General features: G+C 36.9%; 2 protein-coding genes and 2 non-coding genes across 9 annotated transcripts; 3 read left to right on the forward strand and 1 right to left on the reverse strand.

Moving 5' to 3' along the window:
- Positions 1-3,943: 3,943 nt before the first annotated feature.
- On the reverse strand, positions 3,944-12,668 carry pqn-65 (Prion-like-(Q/N-rich)-domain-bearing protein). Of its 6 annotated transcripts, none has more exons than NM_001375022.2 (15): positions 12,588-12,664; positions 12,119-12,211; positions 11,981-12,067; positions 10,566-11,924; positions 9,506-9,646; positions 9,272-9,454; positions 8,844-9,122; positions 8,449-8,550; positions 8,092-8,400; positions 7,862-8,044; positions 7,065-7,811; positions 5,046-7,016; positions 4,529-4,990; positions 4,303-4,449; positions 3,945-4,256 (listed from the first exon to the last, which is right to left on the reverse strand). In NM_001375022.2, exons 1-15 carry the CDS (start codon positions 12,634-12,636, stop codon positions 4,072-4,074), a joined length of 6,297 nt encoding a protein of 2,098 aa, NP_001362133.1. In that variant the 5' UTR covers positions 12,637-12,664; the 3' UTR covers positions 3,945-4,071. The 6 variants fall into 6 exon arrangements, with proteins under 6 accessions (NP_001361932.1, NP_001362133.1, NP_001361933.1 ...); NM_001375021.2 differs by having other exon boundaries at positions 3,946-4,256; positions 8,449-8,544; positions 12,588-12,668; NM_001375024.2 differs by lacking the exon at positions 12,588-12,664 and having other exon boundaries at positions 3,949-4,256; positions 12,119-12,213.
- Positions 12,669-12,730: 62 nt separating this feature from the next.
- On the forward strand, positions 12,731-12,933 carry T13H2.8. Its single transcript, NR_070919.1, has one exon. It is a non-coding gene; the product is annotated as an Unclassified non-coding RNA T13H2.8 (non-coding RNA).
- Positions 12,934-12,984: 51 nt separating this feature from the next.
- Positions 12,985-13,296, forward strand: T13H2.6. The gene has a single exon (NR_070920.1). It is a non-coding gene; the product is annotated as an Unclassified non-coding RNA T13H2.6 (non-coding RNA).
- An 8,775-nt stretch (positions 13,297-22,071) lies between these two features.
- On the forward strand, positions 22,072-24,871 carry C46C11.3 (uncharacterized protein). The gene is made up of 6 exons (NM_076391.6): positions 22,072-22,205; positions 22,463-22,607; positions 22,990-23,058; positions 23,102-23,239; positions 24,321-24,391; positions 24,440-24,871. The coding sequence occupies exons 1-6, from the start codon at positions 22,089-22,091 to the stop codon at positions 24,623-24,625; spliced, it is 726 nt and encodes a 241-aa protein (NP_508792.1). The 5' UTR covers positions 22,072-22,088; the 3' UTR covers positions 24,626-24,871.
- The last annotated feature ends 275 nt before the right edge of the window (positions 24,872-25,146 follow it).

The following is a 25,146-nucleotide window of genomic DNA, read 5'->3' on the forward strand; positions in this document are numbered from 1 at the left end:
ATTTCTAAATTAACCGAACAATAGTAATCATAGTAAAATTTTCCAGAAATTCTAATTTTTAGTTTGAATTCAAAAAATCATTTCAATTTCAAAAAAAGTCATTTCTCAGTTTTCACCACTTTCATTTTGAGAATTAGAAAAAAAACGTATTTTATACGAATTTTATAATTTTTTAGTGTTCAAAAATTAATTGTATCAAAAACAAAGTGTTTACAAAAAATAATGTTCACACGTTACTTGAAATGCCACAAGTTGGTGAAGCTTCGATAGATATATCTCAAAAAAGCTACGCCAAAAAACAATACTTGAATATTAGAAAGTTTTTGTTGTGAAACTTCAAAAATTTAAGAAATGGTAGAACATACGCAAAAAGTAAGAATTTTTGAAAATTCAGCAATGCACCTAAGTGTACCAATCACTTTAAAAATGTTAAAGTGTGATTGATATCCATCTTATAAAACGTCCTTCACTGGGAAAAAATAAATATAAGATCGAAGGAATCGAACCATGGTCTTTTTTTTTGGCAGACGCGCCCACTCCCCACTAGACCACTGAGGGCGATTTCCAATTTGGTTGGTGTCACGTTACGAAAAGTCACGAAGAGAGGAAAATTTCTGATTTGTATGGTGAGATAGTGGATTTCTGTAGAAATTAGTATCGGAATTTATTTTAGAAAAATGAAACGTCATAACTTTGTTGAACTGGCTCCGCAACAGCTCAATATTTTGGAGTGAAAATTAGTCGCACTGTTTTACGGAAAAATAACTATGTCATGTCAAACTGTAGAATCCCATTCTTCTACTCCCTTGATAGGAAATTTTCATTTTAATAATTCGAAAACTACGAGGAAACGAGAAAAATTTAAAAAGGAAAAAAACAAGTAAAATCAGTCCTTCTGAGAAAGACAATTCACACAAGAAGAGGCTACGGTGAAATACAAATATACGCGGACAGATCACTAAATGTAGATCAAAACTTTATTTTTGTGTTAATGAAATGATATTCTATCAAAATGTATCTTTTTTATACGACTGCCATCGTAACAGAAAAAAAGCATAACAAAAATATAGTTTTCTACAATATTTGGCTGATATTTTTAATTTTTAAATTTACTAAAGAAAAGGTGGATGGAAGAATTATGAGAAAAAAGAACCATAATCGGTACTTGTGTATTATAACTCCTCATTAAAAAATTTTTTTTTGAATGAAAACGTGCAGAATATTTGTTTTTTCAGTCTTATGGAATACCTATATATACGCCTAAAGAGAACAATGGACATCGCGTTTTATTAAAATAGATAAATAAAAATGGGAGTTTAATACATTAAAGTGAAATAAGGGGTTATGATACACAAGTACCCAATAATCATATAGACATAATCATAATCAATCAGTTAGTTGAGTTTTTTCCCTAGCACTTTCAGTTTTGGTGTTTTTTTCAAACCCATTTTCAGTTAGAATACTTGCTGGGGTGATATTTTTAATTGATAACTATGATATCCATGCAGTAGCGTTTGAAGTGTTTCAGTTTTTCACTGGTGAAACATTTTTGAATATTTAAAAAGGCATATGTTTGTGTCAACCATTGTGGTTGCCACCAGTGTTGGCCGCTTCGGAGGCGCCTTCAGCGGCTGATTCTTCATAAGAGTTTTTGTGATTAGCGCCGAATTATGTAAAAATATGTTTCGCCGCACTCCTATGCTCCGGACTGCTCCGTAATCGCTTAGAAAACTACTTGCTTCTTGCACATTTTTAGCACTCCACTCTCAATCGCACACTGGTGACTTTAATTTCCCAGAAATTTTGGTCTACCTCCAGTACCGCCCTTCATCACCTTCTAGGGGCCACCTTGAGCCTTATCCATGTGCTTCCCCACTTCAGCCACTTTCAGTAATAACTTGTAATCTTCCCATTTGACATTTCCTTGACATTCCCTAACCTTGCGCTGCTCTCTTCTGATTTTGTTAGAATTTCGAATTTTCCTTTATTAATCCCGGACTTCCAAATGAAACTTATGTCATTTGAAAGACTACCTTCAAATTGAGCCCTACAAAAGTTTTAGCTGTAGCCGATTATCAAAATTTTCAATTCTTTCTCTCCTACACTGTTTCTCACTTAACTATATGTATACCTAAGTGGAATTACGTTTTCTTGTTTTTGTAATTTTTTATCCTGCGAATGAGTAAAAGTGCTTAATTTAGTATTTGAGACTTCAAAGTAAATGAGCGACAAAGGGATTGAGCCATTGTTAGGGATTGAGCGTAAATAAGCACGCTAGTGAATGAGGGCTTGCCATATTTTTTTGAGACATAATTCGAGGAAGTTGGCAACAATTTCTAGGAAAATACCTTAAAAATATCTGACAAATTGTTCATTATCAAGTTCCAGATATAATATTGAATTTTGTCAACCTGGCATTGTTGCAGTGGCTGGAAATTAGTTTTTTCAAATCCTAATTAACATCATTTATTGCAAAAAAGCTTATTTTCAGCAGAAAAACTTGAATCAAAATAGACAATTTTTGGAAAAATGTTGCAAACTTTTATTATGACATTTGACTACATATTTGGGGTCAATTCGAGTTTAATATAGAAATTTTCATTTCTTTTCAAATAGGAATTTGTTTTCAAATTCTTTAATAAATAAATTCTGTTTGCAAGAACAAGTCTTTATATTTTTTTTCTTTCTTTCCAGATTAGCCACACAATATTATAACAATAGTTCGTGAAACTCTGCGCATTTTACATTACTAAAAAAATCACAGTTTCAGTGAACCCCTGCTCAAAAAAACCAATAATAGTGATGAGCTCATCGACTGCGTAAAACGAACGGCAGATGTTTAGAGGGCAATAAATGCGAATTGCCAGAGCAGGCAGACAACAGGTGCTGCACAATAGAGCAATGATCTTTGAAGTCTCACATATCCGACACAGTCACCAAGATACAGACTATTTGCAGTTTGATTTATATACTGTTTAAATTACATTTTATGACGCTTAATAACAATATAGTATATATAAATTGTAAAACCGACTGAAAATTATGATGAGTTTTGATTTATCCAAAGTTGCGCATTTAGATTAATGTATTATTGTAATATTGTTGCTTATGAAAGCAGGTAATCAGAAAAATTACATATCGATTTATTAAATACTTAATGCAATTCCTATAATAGAGAAAATCAAGAAAACCTTTTCACACATAAAATTCGTTATCTTATTGATTGGATTAAAGCCTTTATCAAAAATGTGTGTTTTATTCAATTCCAGCTTCTGGTGAGCCAATGTGTAACACAGTTTACAGAGATTTTTCCAAGATGTACAACAAATACTGGAGATGAAGCTCCTATAGCTACCTCTGAAAAATTCAAACAACTCAAAAGGTTACAAAATTGAGTTTCGAAAATCACAATTTTTTTTTAAATTATGGTTGATCTTGAAAACAATCATCGTCACTTCATTAGAGTAATTAGAAAAATGTGATACATAATGAATAATTAAACATTACATGCGAAGAATGCTCTCAATAAAACTTTCTTCATAGGAATGCTTTGTTCTCGAGTGACAGGCGTTTCAGTAGAAACCATTAAAAACGGTCTCGTCAGACGTGATCTGTGTTGAAATATTTCCAACATTACAAACAGATAGACAAAATTTTGAGCAAGAACTTGTAAGTCGAATGTTTTTCGCTAAACTTTGTAGTTATGTCCTTCAGAAAAACGTGTGCAATCCCTACAATTGTTGGATAGAATTATGGCCGGCACTTTATATTGTTTTATAAATCATAGTTATTTCATTTCCAAACTAGCTTAGTTTTTTCAAGTTGATAAACTGCAGCAGCCGACGACGCAAGTTCCATTCCGTAAAACAATTCACAACAGGAATAGCAACACTTCCCAAGCTCAGATTGTATAGGTACAATTATTCAACAAAAAAAACACAGGTTTTTGGATAAAACAAATCTTTATGTAGAGTATACAATTAAAACTCCAATGGGGGATATGGTAAAGCAATATACAAAACGATGAATCCACCGCTGTAACACCATATTTACTCTTACTATTAAAATTAATCACATCATTATCGGGTCAAATAACACACTATTGAGATCGTCGAGTATTCCTACGCTGGGGGTGGCTGGGCGGTGATTATCAGTATTAGTATCAAGTTTAATCACATTAGTATCATCTTCATCGTCATCTTCGAAACTTTTACCCACATCAAAAATGCTTCGTTGAAGATTGTGAACAAGCATTTCTGAAGTGCATTGATTAGTTGAATTTTGCAAATTCAAGTAGCCAACCTTCCGTATCATCACTCTTCATCACATCATCAATCATATCATCCATATCCAGACTAACAAATCTATTTGTTCCAACATATCCCATAATTGGGTCATCATACAGAATTGGCGAGCCGTTGTCGTCCTCATTCAAGGCTTCTTCCCTATCTGAAAAATTGTCTATTAAAAAAATGTGTTACTCATTGAGGCTAACAGTAACCATAAATATTAATTAACGAATACTCACGGTGTACACCTGTTCGAATTGGTCTGGAAGATGGGCCAGGTTCAGACGTTGATGGTTGAGAGAATATGTCAACTGGGCTAGATACTTGTTGAACATATTCATGATTGATGATCGGTGGAGTGGTGAGTGGAGATGAGTGTTCTTGTGGTGGTGTGATGAGATGAGTTGAAATATCAAAATCACTAGCTGGTGGCGATGAGCTTGATGAGCTCATTCCAGTTGTGATGGAAAGTGATTGAGATTGCATTCCGCTTGACGACGACTGTCCCGAAGATGTACCTTGTGCAGGAGAAGCGTCAGGTGTGTGCATTCCGTTAGTGTGATTGTTAGTTGGCTTTCTCTTCTTGGCATCACCTTCCGGGCCGGATGCAGTCTTTCTTTTCTTGAAGGTAGTCACTGTAGTTCTTCCTTCACGAATTGCAATGAGACGTTTGCGGAATCGACCGTGGAGTGCAGGTTCCACTGAAAAATAATACGTTTAATTAAATGAAATGGTTTGTAAGATTGATAAACTTACAAAGTGGAGTGGAAAGTACATCTTCCACATTGATTTCTGGCACACATGGCTCATCCTTCATCAAATGTGTTATCTTGTCATAGAAGTCCATATACTCCTCCATATACTCATCTGGTGGTGGTGTGTCTGCTTTATCAAACAACTCTTCAATCGTCAAAGATGGCAACGCCGCTATGATATTGATCGTCTCGCGAATGTGCTTGACACGGAGCACCGGACTCATCTTAGGTGCATTTTGTCCGTCGTCCGAGGCAAGTTTGTCCTTGAGAATCTTCAAAATCTTCGCTTCATCTTCTGGTTTAGGATCAGCAGACTTCACAATTGTCTGCTTTGGAGCAACTCTCAGCACATTTGCTTGAGACTCGTGATGATTCATCGGAGGAGAAGTCATAAGCACAGTGTGAGTTGCCCCAGTTCTCTGCACCTGCCCTTGTTGAACATACTGTTCTTGCATCGAACGTTGTTGTGCCATTTGCATCATTGGCTGCTGTTGCTGTTGAGCATATTGCATCGGCTGTTGTTGAACTCTCTGTGGAGCCACATTTTGCCGCTGGATATGCGATGGTCCAACGTTCTGATACTGCTGTTGAATTTGCATCTGCTGCTGAGGTGGTTGCTGCAATTGCTGCTGAAGCTGACTTTGACGACATTGCTGTTGTTGTGTCGCCATTCCCATAGAACCTTGATTCTCAGCTAGCTCTTGCTGGGCTTGGTGTTGGTGTTGGTGTTGAAAAACCTGAGACTGCTGCTCATTCGATTGTTCTTGCATTTGAACCAGTGGCTGATGCTGGTACTCCGGCTGTTGCTGGCTATTATACTGATGTTCATGATCTTGCAGTTGAACCGTCTGGTCTTCTTGGTCCGCTGGCTGGGTTTTCGCAAAATCAACAATCATCTGAGCCCTCTCGTGCAGAGCAACTGATCTTGACTGAACTGGCGCCGGTTTTGGAGTTCTCTTCCGTGGTGCTGCCTTGGTGGGCCCATTCCGCTGATTGTGTTGGACGGGATGATGTTGGTATTGAACTCGGTGGGTCTGCTGATTGGTCACTTGGATCTGATTTTGAAGTTGCAACGGTCCCTGCTGTTCTACAGAAGTTTGTTGAACAATCGATGTTTGGTAATTCATCTGCACTTGCTGTTCGCTCATCGGATTTTGAAGATTGGTATTGTCCAAGACAACCTCATACTGCTCGTTCATCGTTGACAGCGAACTTGCATTCGGTTGTTGTTGTTGTTGCACCTGATAGGCATTTCTATTTTGTTGCTGAGAAATCATCTGTTGCTTTCCTTGAACGTAATGTACAAAGGATCCTCGACTTCTTCTATCCACGTGAGATTGCTTTTTCGGAGTAGGTTTACTTGTCCCATCAAGAAGATGCTTTTCAGTTTTGGTAAACTGTTTTTGGCCTCTAAACTCATCTGGAGAACTCAATACCGATGCAACCACGTTGTTAATGACTTCAGTGACCTTGTCTGGAGAATCAGGCTGCTCCAAGAAGTTTTCCGGGAACTGGTCAGATGGTGCTTCTTCAACTGGTGCTTGCAGAGTTGTAGACTGATGCTCCTGTGACGTTTTGTTAGATTGCAATGAGGTCAATTTGATTTGCTGCTTCATCGGAGCATAATGGATGGTGGATTGATGTGCAGGGCCCGAACTTTGTTGAGTTGGAACTTGTTGCAAATTTACTTGCCGATGTTGGATTGGCTCTTGTTTTGCTGAACCTTGCTGCATATGATTCTTTTTCTCATGCACTTGTGCTTCTTTCTGATGGTGACTGAACTTTTGCATTGTCTGAGGCTCCGAGTATCTCTGCAGCTTAGGCGACAGCATTACAGACTGTTGCAATGTTGCGAGGTCAATTTGAGATTGTCCAGAAATATTGTTGAACTGGTTGGGACGATTCAAATGTTGCTGTTTGAGCAACTTGCCAATGGAAACTTCCGGAGAATTTTGCATTTGATAGGCATGACCTGAAAAATTAAAATTGTTTGATACTCGTTTTAAATTGGTGTACAAACCTGAACTGCTGGCATTCATGTCCTGCTCAAACGCATTTTTCTTCTTGGGCTTTGCTCGTGACCTCTTTGGAGGTGGCAAAGGCGGTGGTCCTTGATTAGTCAATCCGTGGCTGGTACCGTTAACACCAACACCACTGGGTTTCGACTGTTGACGAGGACGTCCAAGATTGGTATGCGAAATTTCGTGTGGCAAGTACTTCACGTAACAAATTTGCTCATCGTCAGTTGCAGCTAACTGCTCCACGCCTCTTTGTTGCTCCAAATGCTGATCCATCCTTTGCGATTGTGGTACAGTAACAATCGTAGATGCTGGTGATGGTTGCATTGATATGTCTGCATTTGACTTCTCGCTGACGCATTTGTTGCAATTGTCCGGGCAAGTGGAATGACGAATATCATCTTCTTTGAAGTTTGATGGTAGCTTCTTGGTAGATCTGACCTGTGACTCGGAATGGGAAGATACTGGTAGGCTTGGATTCATGGGCACGTATTGCACATTTGCATAGCTTTGCGGATGTGTTTCACTCGATGGAGTCTTTATGACACGATTTGACATGATAGTCGTTTGAACCGGCTCTTGAGCAACTTGCGGTGTGATACTTAATGGTGGATCAGACAACTCAATATCAGCAAATGGGTCGTCCTGTGTGTGGCTAGTTGATGGCCCAGAGTCCAAGTAGATCCCCAATTCATCAAATGGGCTTGCATTACTTGCACGTGCCATTGACAAGGGAGCCGAGTTCGTTTCTGAAAACACAAAAAATTCAGATACTCCTAAAACTGCCTGCGATGCTTACCTTGCGAATCGCGAGAATTTTGCATCTCAAAAAAATTGTCCGATGGGAATGCATATTTCTGTGCAAATTGTTCAACAGAGAGATCCTCATGATCCTGCTGAATATGACTGCTGCTATTAGAGAATCGGTTGTCTTTGGTGACCGGCATTGGATTGTAAAGCGACCCATTGTTTGCTTGTTGAGCTGAAAATAAAATAAACAGTTTTAACATATTTGTTTCTCCAACTTACAGATCGGGGTAACTGGCATACTGGAGTGATAAGTAATATTAGATTCTTGCGAGTGGCATGAAACTTGACTTTCAACAGAAAGTGGTGGATAATCTGGCTGTTGAAATTGATTGTTGGAAACGTCTTCATATCCCCCATAATAACCATTCGATGATGTTTGATTGGAATACATCGCTGGCTGGTGAGGATAAGTATTGTTATCATTATACAGATGATACTGATTCTTGTCAGTGTAGATTTGGCTGGAGCCAGTATTTGTGGCCTCCGGCTGAGATGAGCCAAATGTGATTGGGGTGAGCATTGAAGCAACTGGAATTTAAGATGATAAGAACTTCACAGGATTTTACTTGTACTCACGACTCTGATGCTTTTTAGGCGGATCAGATGTTGGTTGCATAGAATAGCTATACGATGAGTAAACAGATGAGGAAGAAGACGATGAGCCACCGTTTCCTGAAACTGAAAAAGTTTTAATTTTTAGAATACAGAGCATGCTAGAGTATGTCTAGGTTCTTATCTAAATCAGTCAAAATGCCAGAAAAAATTGTTCTCATTCAGCTCACTCGTAAAATAAATGTGCGAACTCGCAGCTGCCTTCTTACACTATAAATTAAAACACGCGCCGCTCGCCTGACAACACTCTTGGTTCAATATAGTTCTGCGCAAGTGTTATTGACTATCACTTCTCATCTGGTCGCCGTCTGCCCATTTCTAGTAAACAACTGCCGAGCACTAATTCCATTTCAACGTACCGTCTGAATACCCGTATCCATTCGTGGTGGTGTTGTTATTCACAACACCGTTATGATGCTGTTGTGATGGTGGTCGCTGCTGCTGCTGCTGCTGTTGCTGATATCCAGTCAAAGGAGGAAGCAAGTTAGCAACAGATGGAAGTGGTTGATGTGTGCTTTGATGTGATGGTTGATGGAATTCAGTTTGTCCCTGATGAGCTGAAGTCATTGAGATCATTTGGTGCTCCTGTTGAACGGTCCCCTGTGCTTTTTTCTTTGATGGAGCTCTCGGTTTCTTCGCTGAAATAATTATATGTTTTTTTTTGAATAAGAGCTGGCAGGAGCCCCGGGTAAAAGAGCATATGTGACGGAGAACAAAGTCGTAAAATAAAAAAGCTCTTCCCCCCGTTAATATGCTGCCCATAATGCAAAATCAAATATGTTCTCACGTTTTTCAACACTCGAGACATTCCCTCCTGCAGCTTCGATTTCAGCCTTTGTCGGCTTCTTTCGCTTTGGTGCTGCTTTCTTGGGCGGCAACGGTGGGGCCGGATCTTGCATAAAAGTCTGACCACTTGTTGACGCTGACTCCGGTGCGATTCCATTCATCCCGTCCATTTTCTCGTATAAAGCTGTAACAATATCAAATTAATTGCGAGCTCAAGTTACAGCAATCAACTCACCTTTTTGAACACGTAATTGTCCTGCGACTGCTCCTAAGGGTACTTCTTGAAGTGCTTGTCCTAGGGGCATATCAAGTCGGATAAAATTCCGAAGTGATGATTGCCCTGTTCCCGGATGCAATTCCGGAGATGGTTTTTGTACTGAAATGATCAATTTTTATTTATTTTGGTCACTAAAAAAAGAAAAGGCGAAAAAAGTATTCCCAACATAACTAGAAAAGCGACAATTTCATGCTTTGGTAAAATTAAATAATATGACAAGAAAGACATGCACAAAATTCAAATGGAAAAATTGCGCGGGAAAATGGGGTACTCGAAAATCAATAACTGCCAACACGAAAACCATTCTTCTCTCGTTTCGAACACTCTCTGCGTCTCTATGGTCCAGTAAAACTCTCTACTATAAAGACACTATAAAAGAAGGCAACTAAAAAAAGGAGAAGGCAAAAAAAAACCGACGAACACAGGAACGGGGCAGAAATAAACTTGAGGCAACAATTCAGCAAGAGGTCGCACACGCGACGCACCACGCAACGCCTCACATTGATGGAGAAAGTGGAGAGGGGTGTGTGTGTGCAGCCACAGCAACCGCAACGGGACCCTCACAATTTCGCGCGGGCCGCGTACGCAAACCGCGTCGCGCCCCATATATCATATACAGAGCAGATTTGCATACAAGGGAGGCGATCTGCCTAAAATCGATGGCCGTCTGTTCTCATTAGCGTTCTCATTAGGCGCGACTGGCAGAGTATGACATGCTATGCGGTAAGGGAATAATTAGAAAACCTATCTATTCGGGTTTATATTCACTTGTTCCAACTATGATTAGAAGCCCAGAAACTCAAAAATTTTTCTTGAGAAAAACAGAAATGGAAATCAGCAGATAGAATATAACAGAATGATTGTACAAAAACAAAAGAAAACCAATCGTGACCGGAAGCAACATTTCGTAAATCTACTAGCACATGCTGTTTTGGAAAAAGCAAATCAGATGGAAAAGATGGAAAATTTTTCGGTCACAGTTCCAAAGGCAATTTCCAACACTATATCAAAAACTAACATTCAGAACCCTCCACAAAATGTTGTCTCATTGGTTCCAAAGGTTCTAGAGAACTGGAATCATTTGCAAAACTAGAAGGTGTCGATTTGGACCGCGAGTTCTTTTTTGATTTCGATTGAGCTGGCTTTTTCTCTAATTTTACAGTCTCGACAGCATCAGTTTGCACAGGACGTTTAGCCGAATTCTTAGCACGAGATTTCCGTTTCAGTTTCGGTTCCATAGCTTTCTTCCTCAATGCTTCCTGCTCTGCGGCTCTGGCCAATGCCAATGGTTCTCTCAAAAACGCGATGAGGTCTTCATCCGTTGCTTCAGATGCCGGTGTGCTCATGCTTCTCTGTAGAGGCGATGGAACCGATTTGCGAGTAGTTTCTGGATTGTTCAATTGTTGTGGATTACTTGGTCCGTGGCATTGCTCAATTTTCATCGATCCCTCAATACTGACGACAGCTTTGTTCGCGGTTTCTGAAAAGACCACTGGAGGACCCACGTCATTATGGACAGGTGTGGCAGGTGTCGACACTCTGTTCACTGCAGCCAGCACTAATGCAGGATTAACAACGCATTCTTCGAAACTGTTTCTCGTTTTTTGTGTTGTGCAAGATGCATCTTCCCGGTTTAAAACAGATGGTGTTGAGTCTTCAGGATTAGGAGCACTATCTTTTTCTAAGAAGAAACTAGAAATCCCTGTTGCATTATGTTCATTGGTGTTATTTTCCAAAAAACGAGACATTCCAAAGTGCCCTCTATCATTTTGAGCATCACAACAATTATTGTTATTTGAAGGAGACTCAGAAGAAGAATACTCGAGCCTAACTGTAGAGTTTTGTACAAAAATCGTTTGACGTGGGAGACGATGCAACGGAACACTCGAGGTATGCAGTTTGTTGAGAAAAGGCTGGAGCTGTTTGTGCTCGGAATGCAACAAATTGCCAATTTTCCCGAAGTCTTGTTGTGTATAGTTTAAGTATGTGTAGAACATGGCTTGCGCTTCTTCTGCAGTCAAATTTGTAGGATCAATAAAACCCTGAACACGACGAGAACTTCGCTTTGGTTGAGAACATAAAGACTGAGTTCGATTTCGGTTTTGTTGTATCCTCGCATTTGCATACTCTTCGTGATAAAGGCGCAGCGTGGTTTTTTCCTCAACCGTTCGATCTTCCAACTTCTTCCATGAAATTCTGGCAGCTGTTTCCATTCGTTCCACTTTTGAATCTCTCTGACACAATGAAGCGAGCGCATCTCTTGTTGATTGATTGCTTGCAACAACGATGGATTGCCCGGTCTGATCATTCCAGACACAGACAGTGTCGTTCGACGCAAAGTGAGCACTTATCAGTCCGGATCTTTTGATATCGCAACCTGAAATTAAATTTGATTTAAATTTGCTAAGTTGAAAAATAGGTAATGAAACACACTATATGATGTAGCACGTATTCGACCAGGAGGCTTAACATCTCCAATCAAATCGTCCATTTTGCTGGTTGAGCGTCTTGTCGGGGGAGCTGAAAACCAGGAAATTTTATTTTTTTTAACCAAAATTATAAAAATCTTACGTGTCTCCTCCATATTTCTCAGCTGAGGCGATGGCATACTATCTTCAACTTCGACTTTTAGTTGATCAAGCGACAAACCGATTTCAGGACTTCCTAAAAAGCCGGTCAGATTGGCTTCGACGGATTTCAAAGCTCTCACTCTCTCTCTAATAACAACAACTAAAAGACTTTATGCGTTCTGTATAAATAAAATTGCAGATTTTCCATCTCTGAAGAACTGAAGAACCGAAAAAGTGCCAGGCCAGATGTTGGTTGCAGTCAATTGTAAACACGATGCAAAACTAAAGAAGAGGGAAATATGTACAAATGTGTTAATTAGTCAAAGGTCTGCTATCACAACGAATGCATCTTGAAGCTTCCTCCATGGATCCGTTGGTTGTGCGAACAAGATGTACATATACGGAAATTACAACACGATTTAGACAAGGCAACATAAATACAACAAAAATACATAACAAGGTGAAATTACCTTCAGCCGATTCGTCGGCAACAACTGAACTGTCTTCTTGGTTATTCATTCTAAGATTCGGTTCATGACCACTGAAAAAAAATGTTTTAGAGATTTTCCGAATATTCGTATAAGATTTCGAACTAAAAACGTATGAAAAAGTTGAAAATCGATAGAGTAACCAGTAAACATAGGAGGATTGTATAAGTATTCATTCTCAATGGAGCACACTTTCACGCAACGTTGTTTCGCGCGCGATGATGATGAAATAGTGTAAGGAATGAGAGAAACGGTGTTTTTTTTTCAAATTATGGCCAGAGGCAAAAGGTATCGTGAACATCAGAAACGTAAGGGGTTTGCTTTTTTGGCGTGTTTTATCATTTAAAAAATGCTGAAATGGACCAAAGTTCAAAATTCGCGGAAAAAACTAATTCTCAGGGGGTTTGTAACGTACTATAAAGAATAAAAAAGCTGAATAATTTTTTTTGGGAAAGTCACAATTTTCAGTTAAACGATAACAATAATTTTTCTCAAAGAAAACACTCGAGCCCACACCACTCAATGTGTGAGTGCAGGACGCGAAAACCAATTATAACGATGTGTCTTGTTTCTGTGGATGGGATGGAATTGAAAATGTTTTTCATCAGAGCAAGAAGAGGAAAAAGGAAAAGGAGACGAGGAAGAGAAGGGCGTAGGAGCCTTCTTTGCGTGAGCGTATTCGTATAGGGGGGGGGGGGATGGCGAAAATAAAAGAGCGGGAGGAAAGAGAGCAAGGCAAAAAGTCGTCGTCGTCGTCGTAGAGGGAAACACACCACCACATGCACAAAATAATGCTCGGCTTCCCCCAATTCAGATGGTTCGACATCTGCTCCGATTCGGAGAGTTGCCATGGTAGTTGCGAAGAAAAAGCAAAAGGGATGATGTATTTTGAAGACGTGTCTCTCTGAGAAAACGCGGCAGAAAAATTTCGACGACATATATCCACTCAACATGCTATACGTGCACACATTTGTAAGTGCTCTTCTCAGGTGAATCAGAAATATTTACGATTAGAGTAAGACAGAATGACAGAAAACGAAGGAATAAAAAAATTGCGATACAAAAAAAACAAAAAATTCCGAGTACGGGAAACGAATGGATCTAAGACGTAAGATTTGAGTAATGATGATTCGAAGCAGCAAATGCACACATGTATCCGCTTTTCCCATTGCGGTATTATAGAAAAATGATAATCTTGCTTTCCAGAAAATATAAAAAGAACGATGAATTATTCAGCACCCCCAGCCATTTATTGAATGGGAAATATTCCAACGTGATGGGAAGCATGCAGCATTCAAGCTTGGGGAAATGTTAGAAATGGAAACTCCAGGCTCTTAGGCCGTAGACTACGCCTGCGGGTGAATTATCAAGAACAGTTTTGTATGGCGTTAAAATAACTAATTAACAAAATAAAAATTTTCAAAATTTCTTAAAATTGAAAAGGGGTTGAAAATGCGACAGAGCTTTAAGTTTTTCTAAAAATGGTTTACACTCAGTTTTCACCACTTTTTGACCCAAAGTAAAAAACATTTAAAAATGTTTTGCAAAGTTTTATTACGATATTTAGTTATTTTAAAACAATAGGAATGGTTTTTGATTATTTCCCCACAGGCATTAGTCCACCTTTGAGGTTAAACTTTAGTTAAAATCTTCACCACAAAGTTCACAATTATCAATTTTTCTAAGAGGACAAAAGGGCAAAAGGTATTTATGACTTTCAGAGACTACTAGTTCCGGGTTTCTTTATGTTCTACCCATTAGTTGATAATGTTCTGATACGTTTTACTGATAAATTTCTTGTTTTCGAGAAAAAAAAACATACACCCATAGGAAAAATTGTTATTCCAATGAATTACGTTACGTTTTGATAAACTATTGACCACATTCAGGAAACCTCGAAATTTCTATTAAACTGTCCAAAAACGTTGAACTTTTCCACTAATAGGTTTGATAGCGTTTCCGAGCTCAACAATCGGATACATTTTACTAGCGGTACATCAACATTTGTGAATATAAAAAAAAATTTTGCAGTGACCTTTTTAGTGATCCTAATAACAGATTTATACATCACGTAATATATTTTTTCAATAGAAATTGATCCGTGGCCGTGCTAACGGGTTAAAGAAACAAATCAAAAAAAAAAGAATGGGAATGAAAAAGACAAATATAAATGATATGCATGTAACACAGTGAAAACAACAGAATAGAAAGACTAGAACACATATTTTTCCAGGACACTGGTGTGATTCTTTGTGTATAAGTGGGAGGAAGAAAAAGAGAATTGGGAAAAAATAAAGAAGGTTCTGAAAAGAGCTGGTTGAAAGACGAAAAGGGGGTTTGTTAGTTGGCTTAGGCGAGAAATTGGAATAGGAATCGCGATATACGCCTTCTTTATCCACATATTCCTTTCCTTTGCCTCAGGGCGGTTGAGAATGCTCGAAAATAGGAATGGAATGAGGAGATGAAGGGGTTGGAAATGCAAATGTGAATTGGACAAATAAAGAATTGGTTTGTCACTAAGCTGATGGAAAGGAGACGGAAAACGAAGAATGAATGAAATCGAAATGAACGGACGGAGAGAACCCTCTTGTATTTGAGTCATTGAGCCATTGATCCGCTTCCATTAGACTAACATATGGCTGGCGTGCTCCAGTCTCCTATTTTTCAAATTTAATAGTCTTCCGGCGCTCGTCTAACCTTTAATCTGAATTCACAGAGGCCAACCAAAACCCTAATTCATATGCAATGAGCTTTCGCCCCATATACCCCTAACGATCACCTTTTGAGCTCTAACCCTGCTCTACAATTATTCACATAAACTTCATCAGAGAGGCACTAGAGACGACGCTGAGTTGCCTAGAAAATACGCAACAAAATAAAATAGTGAGAGATTTGGCGCCCCGTCTATACACTGGGCGTGGTTCATAATAAGCGGATTGTCACCAAGGTAACGAGATGATATGATTGACTCGCAGATGTCCTCTCGACTTCATCTTTTTGCTTGACTTACTCTTTCCATTTCATTTGGCCAAATACGACAAACAATGAACCCTACTCCGCTTGAAGATGTTGAAGAAGGTGAGTGAGGGGACCATCCTTGTGGAAAAGAAAAGAAGGAACTGAAATGTGATGTTAACGTTTTCACATCCTATCATGTTTCGGTTAGTGCAGATGCCCGCGGGGGAGAGGGTTTCAAGAGAATGGTTTAGGGTTTCTACTATTAAATGTATTTTATTCTTCGAACTATTCCTAAGACATGTTTCGTTTTCTTTTTTAGTCTTACAAAATAATTAGGTTTTTTTTTGAAACGGACGTTAACGGTCATTTATCTTTTATGGAGTCGTAAGTTATTCTACAAGTTGGCTGGTATGTTGTTTTCTATTCTATTCTCATACTTATATACATATTCTGCTAAAAAATGTTCGCTTTGATGTTTAACATGCTTTTTTATAAATATTTCTTTCATGTCTTCCCCATTGCGAAAAAAGAACTGAAAATGTTTAGATCTCTTGCTCTTGACGCTCAGCCAAATTGAAAAAGTGCGTGACGGCAGGCAATTTCAGAGAGAGTAGGAAAATGGAGCTGTCTTCCGTCAAAACACCTCCAACAATTGTTGTGGGGAATAGGGAAATTACAAAATTACATAGGAATTTTACATTTGAATATAAAAGTGGGCAAAATTAAAAAAAAAACGTTTTCCATAATGCCAAAAAAGTCAAATACCATAGAGAAACTTTAAAAATAAAAATAAAAATACTTTTTGAGAAAACTATAGAACTTTTGAATGTTCGAATCCCTACAATAGTTGAGTACTAATATTTAAAACATAAATAGACCATAAAATTCAAATGAAATTTTTTATTGAATATTTCCGAAAAAATAGTAAAAACTAAGTAATGAGTTTTTTTTGAAATAAAATTGATAGTTAAATATTTTTTGAAAGGTTTTATTATGATATTTGGTCATTTTGGTGCTATAAATAGAGAGCTGTTTTCAACAATTTCTTAAAAAATTTTTAATAAATTAAATAAGAATTTTAGGTTCTTTTAGTTTATTGTTTTCGTAAAAAGCACAACAAAAATACAATTTTTTTTTCTAAACGTCACTGTGTAGAGTTGATGCGGCGTTGACGGAGTAATCGTCACTCGCCACAAAAAATTAGATTCGTTGAGTAACGGCGGAAAGAAAAAGAAAAAAAAATATTTTTCATCTCCATCCATTTTCTTTGCTCGCGCGATGAAGATATGGGGGGCTCTGGTACTCGATTCTAGGACTCTTGTTGAATATCTCATTAGGGAGAGTGCATCTAGAACAAGGAGAAGATGTCGGGAATATTTTCACATCGAGCAAAAAGGAGCAAAAAAAGTGGCGAAAAAAAGGAATCTTCGTCATTTTCATTCGACGCTTCAGGAAAAAAATGGAAGCAGTGTGGCGAAAACGCGCATCAGTAGTGTGAGAATTGAATTGAAAGAGAAAAACCAATTATGTTGAGCTGTTTGAGTGGCTAAATTAAAAACATTCTGAAACATGCTCCGATTGGAAAAAACTTATGTTAAAGGCTCGTGTATATTTGCCATTTAACTATAGGAAATAGTAAATTTATTAACTTATTTAAATTTTTCAATGATTTTTTAAAAAATTTTGAGAAACACTATTATCAGTTTTTTGTGTGATTGAATACGTCAAAAATAATGAAAACAAGAATTAACTTTCCAGAAAAAAAATATCCGAAAAAGTAAGCAAACTAATTCGGAATAAATATATTAATTATATATGAAAAAAAACAAGCTGTAAGACTCAAAATGTCAACAATCAGAGTTATTCATAGGACGAAGTAAGGTATATTTGCTATATTGAAATAATTTTAACTTCGTTATTAAACTCAAAAACTAGAAAACATAAACGCTCAAAAGTTCACGAGATCAAGTAGATTCTATTGCACCGAGTATATGAAATTCTGAATTGTGCAGAGTTGAATGAATTCAGAGAAAAAGGAAAATAATTACACTTGCTCTTATTTGTATCCGCAAGTGCTCAAAAGTTTTGTATCTAGTTTATTCATTTTTTTTATTTCTTGAGACATATTTTACTTTGAAAACCTATAAAGAAATTAAACTTGATAGTAACCTAGGAGTCCAGGATATACGTTCATTTTATAAGCATTTTCTTTTAAACATAGGATTCAATTTATATGTTACTCGCGCCTTCTTCGAACTTATCTTTACTGTAACTTCGCGATTTTTCGCAAAAACGTTAGTTTTTGTTAATTCCCATTAAGTTTGTTAATTCAAAAGTAAGATACGGCCAGTGAAAAAATGAATAGAAACCATTGCTATGTATGTTGATAAAAAGGGCCAAATATATATTTGAAAAACGAAATTTTTTATTTTGCGTCAAAAAGCAGGGAAAGCTGAGTTTTTTTCGGTTTTTTTGTAAGTCGTCAATCAAAAGACAAATGTTTTTCCAGTAGTTTTTTAAATTTTTTCAATATGCGGCAGTGCCTTAGATTTTTATTCAAAAAACGCAAACAGTTTTCATCGCTTTTTAACTCAAAACATTAAAAAATCCTTTAGTGGCAGTTCATATTCAAAACCATAAAAATAGTTTAAAATCATTTCTCCACTGGCCGTACTTCACCTTCAAAGTCCAGATATACTTATGTTATTCCTCTCGTCGACTTCTTCGAATTTCCATTTCCACCTGTTGCAAGTGCCTGGAAACAAAAAATTCACGTGTTCTCGCATTTGTAACTATAGAAACACCGCGATTTTACACAACACCTCTCATTTCAAGTGAGCTCTGGAAAAAAAAAATTTCAAAAGTTTTAGTCTCTGTGGTTTCCTTATGACTGACTAGCTTCGAAGTGCAAGTACGCGTATCTTTGTTGTATTTCTCATCCAGCACTTCTCAAAATGAAAGATGACAGAACGTTAACAGAATACGAATTTCAGGCGTCCACCCCCATTTTATAAAAAACGAGAAACAAAGAAAGTTTATTTCCTTAGGGAAAAGAGAATGGATACCAGATACCAATCCCAATTTGAGGGTACCCGTTTTCTTCTCAGTTTTCATTGATTCATTCCAGTTTCATTTTTTTCCTGTGTTTTCAAGTGTTTTCAAGTGTTTTCAAGATTACCCCTCTGTTTATAGTTTTTAAAAATTAGAACAAAGGTAACTATTCTTTCTGGTTATTTGTGCTACTTTCCACTTAATAGAATTCGATATAAGTGAGATCTCAATAATAAGACTGAAAACTGAAAACAAAAGAAAATAAGGACAGCGAGTAGAGAAAGGAGGAGCTGAGAGACGTGAGCGGGAATATAACAACACAGGAAGAGGTCCTTAGTGCGTAAAACCGGCTTGCAAGGAAGGGGCTCTTCTCGCACAACACTTGGCCTTGCTCTCCGCGCGGAGAGAATGAGAGAAGAGTCACACGGTTATCTTTGTGTCTGGATACTTAATCGACGGTGTTTGTGTTCTTTTTGAATTCGAGATTTATCTGATTGTCATTTGTGAAGCTTTTGCTTTAATCTGATTTTAATTCAAATTAAAGTCCAACACTTAATTTCTTTCCTTTTGTGGCTTTTCTCGAAAATTTTCGATAACTTCCTCCAATTTTCCACAGCTTTCTACAAATAATTATCGCAAGTTCTTGACTGTTGAATGTTGCTAAAAATTTTCGCGAAAGTTTTTGCATGCTTCCGTGAAAGTCAATGGAAGTTTAGAGTTGTCAAAAGTTGTTGAAAGCTGTCGAGAGTTCAAGCAAAAGTTCTTAAAAAATCATGAATTTTTCTTATTTGTTTGATTTAGAAACGATTTCGGTAAAGCAAAATAATGTTATTTGTTCACTTTATTTTCAATTATGTGTTAGAGATATCTGGTTCCGCACTAATTACTCAATTTGCGTTTTATTATTATACTAACTCAAGTAGTATATAAGACTAGTCACGTCCAATTTATCTCATATAAAATAAACAAAGCGCTGACCCTCGTTCGATGCTTGTTGCCGAGTTCGCCCACCGGCTCGTCTTAGCTTTTACACTATTTCTCTCTCGTCAAATCTTCTCCATCTTACCACCATTTCCTCCCATTATATGAATTTATCGTTAACATGTAGTTTGATGTGGTTTTCCATATTGCAATTGATATTAATTTGCGCAAAAAAAAATCTCGTCCCATTTTCTTTTGCTAAATATTTATTTTCATTTGAGTGGCCGATTTGTGAGAAAATTTCGAGTAGAGTCACGTGTTGCGGAAGATGAAGGCTATAGCCAAAAATATTTGAACATGTAAACGACATATTTTTCGGGTTTTTTCATTTTTTGCTGTTCAAAATACCTACGATTTTTGATGGCTCGAGTATTTTGATTTCAGTTTATGAGAAAAATAAAATTTTAAAGATAGCTTCAGTAGCAATTTCGTCAGAATTTATTTAAAATAGTACTTATATTAAAACGTTTTCAAGTTTTGATCAAGTTTGTACGTGTGACCAACTAAATTTCTCAAATACTCATATTTGAATTCACTTCAAAATATCTCTTTTTTTGGATATCGTCCAAAATTTTGAAAACACAGCAATTACCATTTTTTGATTTTAAATTCACAACTTCAATGCTTTTTTGAAACGTTTTACTATTATATAACAATTAGTCACTGTTGCACCATAAAATTTGGGTTTTTAACTACATCCCAACTGTAGCTACTTAAAAGTAATAGCTTGTTCTTTTCTTCTAAGTTCAAGCAATAACTTTCATATTTTTAACTTTTTCTTGTGCACTTTTAAAGTAGCCATTTCCCTTTTACTCCTATTCTATGGCTATCTTTCTCATCAAAAAAGAAAAGAAAAGGAGAAACGAGAAGTCCATAGTTTTGAGCCAAAAAGACTCGCATAAAAATGTGCTGCATGTGCAGCAGGTCAAGAAATATGTGTCCTTTCATCCACATGTTGCCGCTTCCTCATTTCTTTTTTTACCCGCTAAAATCAAGTACATTGAGTGTGAGAAAGATGTGTTGGCGTTTGTTTAAGTAGATTGTTTAAATAGCTGAGACATCGAAGATCTACGAGATGTACCTGTTTTTTTTGCTTTCGAATCAAATTGCTCCACGTTCAGAATGCAGTAATATTTTCATATATGTCCAGTTTCAACAAGAAAAAACAATACTTGATAATTGACCGTCCAAGCTATAGTTTTCTATCGTCTTGTTGTAAGTGCAAGTTCATGTATTATTTTTTGAATTAAACTTTCCAGCGAATCAAACAAAATATCCATACAGTTTTCTGAACTTGAAAATATCGTAAAATTTATCTTTGGAAATATTTCCCCAGCACAGAAGTTTTAACGAATTTGAAACTCAAAAAAAAAAGCGACCTCCATACAATTATTGAATCACATTTTATATTATTTTATTAGCTTCTTTTAATAAAATCAGTAGTTTTAGACAACATTTTTGTCAAAAATTTGTTTTATGTGCGGAAACAGCAGATTGGCTGCCCACTCTTGATTTTTTTTTTACTTCCTGAAATTCGAGTAGCGTTTCTCGTTTTTTCTTGAACAGACTAAAGGCTAAGAAAATTTCGGAGCTAAATTTAACTAAAATCTCAATTTTGGGCAACTTTTGTTGTCCTTATCGCAGCGGCCAAAAATTAATTACTAAATACTCACATACTTCAACTCTAGAACTCTAGTGAGATCACCAAATTTAGCCACGAATCACTTTTAATGTGCGAACTCAAGGAGCAGGGTACTATCACGAAGACGATCAAGCGAAATTTGCACATTGTGCCCGGTTTCATAAGCGATGTGCGTATTTTTTTTTCTACAATGTCTTAATCGTGACAAATGACGTGCTATGTGGAAATTAAAATATTTGAAAATAAATCTTTTCCAATTAATATTTTTCAGCTTCTTGTTATTACTTGCACCTGCAATCTCACAGCACAAAATTATTTCCAAGGACGCTATCCGAAAATTATTCTTTGTTTTCTGAGAAAAGTAGAAACTGAACAAAAACATGGTCTACGAAACATTAAACCTCTAGGGACCTATAGTCATAAGTTGACAACGTTTCGGAACATGTTTTGGATGTTTTAGACATATGAAAGAAACTCTTAATCATATTTTTCCCCACTTTTGTTTTTCAGAAACATTGTTTTCCACGTGGTTTTGGAAGAATAGCGAAGTCTTTATTTTCTCTTTTTAAACTTCATTTCATTGTTTATTTTTCTCATTTAAACTATGCATAGCTTGAAAACAAAATTTTACTTTCCCAAGCTCATCTTGCTTCCATTCATCCCTTTCTTCGTATTTTCTCTTCCGAATTTTTTACTCTCATTGACTGGCCTGCACTAAGAATTGAGATCAGAGAAAATTGTGAATTGAGAGAGATGCAAGACATTAACTTCTTCCTGATGTAAAGTGTCAAAGAGAGAACGCGGTTAGAGAAGCAAAGATGTGATTGTTTTCAGGTGACGAAGCTGAAGCGATGGAGCTCATTGACAAAACTGTCGAGCTGCGTGGCAGTCAAGTGCTCAATATGCACTCTTACCATTCAATCATCTGGCGGCGAAGGATTATGGCGTTTGCGACGCTTCTTGCATGGGTAGGTCTCAATTCATATAAATTATAAATGTAGTTGATGATCTGCTCTTTTGGCCCTCTTGGCTCTCTAGATGTAAAAGAGATCATCAAAAATTAAAAATTCACATTCTTCATCGTCGTTTCACATTTTTTATGTGCAGTATTCCACAAACGAATAATATTCAATTTGAATTCCACACAATACAAGCCGATCTTAGAAGGCGGAAGTAAATAAGATTAGATCGCGTGTCTGTTTCAATTAGGCCAACTCAATTACAGATCGGTGTTATAATGCTGGTGGCGGCGCTGGCGACGACGAGCTGGGCAACGATTGATTTCGTCAACACCGACTACCACCCAATTCACGTAGATTTGGGAGTCTGGGGAGAGTACAGAAAAATTAATACTTTCAAAAAAGTCACAGGTGAGACCAGGGGAAAAATATCATAGTAATTTCGAGAAGTACCCATTTTAGGGTTTTTTTTAAAGAAATTCGATCTAGAACACAGCAGAGAATTGAGTTTTTTGCGAAATTACTTTTTTTTTCAATTGAACAACTGAAATCAAAGTTACAAAAAACTAAGCTATCAAATTTTACTCCAGAAAAATAAATTTTGTTAGGTTGCCAAAAAACCGATTAGAATCGCTATAACGAGTAAATTCGGGATAGTAACTGGCAACTGCGAGAGACATCGGGATAAATATTACATCACGGCCCATTCGTCATTCCTATTCTAAATACTGTATCAGAAACATTATTTACCTAAAATTTTAATCACCTTCCAACCAACTTTCCCCTATTTCAGTTGAATGGATTCCTCATTTCCCGGCCCCACCAGAGAATATCCTGCGACTTGCGGACACTCATTTGCAACGTATGTGCTCTCTAGTATTCCAGCTTTTATTTTTTATTTTCAGATTACTACCGATCACAAGCTTTCATGGGATGCTTCGGAGCAGTCATTCTTTTGTGCACCAACGTTCTAGCTGTTTACACCTTCTATCATCATCGTTACATGTACAAAAGAGCCGTCGCTGCTCTTTATCTTGTTGTTGGTTAGTTGAACAATAGCCCATGAATTTCAAATAAGAGTGCAAGCGGCTTTCACTTTAGTTTGGACTACATACATTTTAATTCTTTGCAAGCATAATGAAGCATAATTTTTTATGTCTCCGAAATTTGAAAATGATGATGAATAGTAAATTCATCAACATCTTGTCAGATATGATCTGTCTGTCAAATTTCACGAGCGTCATGTGCTGCTTTTCAAATCCAATAGATAACGACGCTCATGAAACACGTTGCGAATGAGTGGACAATAGCTGGATTGTAAGATAAAAAAGTGCGGAAGTCGTTTAATGAGCAGTTGGCATTGACTCTTGCTCTTCAAAAAAATATAAAAAACTTCGTTCCCTTTGACATGGGTTATTACTTCCTGATAAGTACAAGCTTGTGCTTTGAAACAAAAACAATTGTTTCCCGAGTTGAGGAAAAGCTATCGACATTAGATGAACAATTGAAACCTACCATTTTCAGGCAACGTGAAGATTTTATACACTGTGTTCTTCGTTATTTGGTATTTTGTCTAATTCTAACGTGATCGAATATCATATTAAAACACCTAAAAACTTCAAAAATTTTTGCCAGTTTTTTTGCCTGACTTCCAAAATTAAAACACAAAAAACTAAGTTTTCAGCTCAGTTTTTATCCATTGACCGCACAAAAAAAGTTTAAATTTTTCAAAGTCTTCTTATAATATCTGATTAATTTTGCAACATTTGCATGATTTAAAAAATTCCGGGCGAATTTCCTCGGGGTCCAATTTTAGAAAGGTTTATATTTTGTAAAAATAAAACCATTTTTTTTCAATTCTAAATGCCAAAAGTTATTCCACCTGAAAATTCACTCAAGGAGTAGGGCAAAAAAATGTTGCAGCAAAATTATCACAAGTGTCAGTCCGCCTTCAATTCTAAGTACAGTGCGCCCAACTGCTATATGACCCCCTTTAAGGCGTTCAGGACAATGCTGAATTTTTTCAATCCATACTAAAAGGGATTCATAGAATTCGGGAGCACTATGTTTTGTAGAACCAATATAAATACATTTCTTTCTAAAAACCAGTGTTAATCATTACAGCCATGTGCATCTTCGGAGCAATCGAAATTCTATCAAGTAGCATCAATGAATGGAACACCGCCGTTGCTCAGGTTTGTAACCATTTCTCGGCAGAATGATCAATCTTATTATTTTTAAAGAATGGCGAGTTCGATTACGAAGCCGGCAAAAAGATGGGTTACTCAACAAGACTTGCTCAAGGAGCCATCGCCACTTCTTTGATCGCATGCCTGGCATTTGCTCTAGGATCACACAAACAAAAAGGAGAGCACGCGGCTACAGCAGAACTGGAAATTGAAGACAGAGAGTATCATATTGGGCGATGATTGAGATGTCAATTGTTTAATTCGTACACATTCCCTATCATTCTTTGTTATTTTCGAAATCTTGGAACTCACAACTCTGGATAATAGTCTTGCAATATGCGCTTGTTTGAAACAAAAAATGTATTTTTCAGAATTCAAAGTGTTCAAATTGATTGAGCTTTTTTGACTTACACTTTCCACTGACCAAACTTAATGTGAACTGTTTTTTTTTCATCATATTTTTTGCAAATAAAATATTTGGGAGTTGTTGTTGCAATAGAAAACAGAAAAAACCAGTTTTTTTTCAGGAGTATCTTATTTTATTTGTATGCGAGGCAGTAGTGACGGTTAGCAGGCAATGGGAAACTACAAAAAATCGATAAAAATTAATTACTTAAGGTGCGCGGCAATGTGCATTGTCTATTTTGATACCTTTCCCATTTTCCTGCAATTGGTAAGTTTTTGAATGTAGAGAAATATTTGTTATGTGTTTGAATTTTAAAAAAAATATACTGTTTCAAAATCATTAACTTTGAATTTTT

This window comes from Caenorhabditis elegans, chromosome X (assembly GCF_000002985.6).
Source record: "Caenorhabditis elegans chromosome X".
Taxonomy (NCBI): Eukaryota; Metazoa; Nematoda; class Chromadorea; order Rhabditida; family Rhabditidae; genus Caenorhabditis; species Caenorhabditis elegans.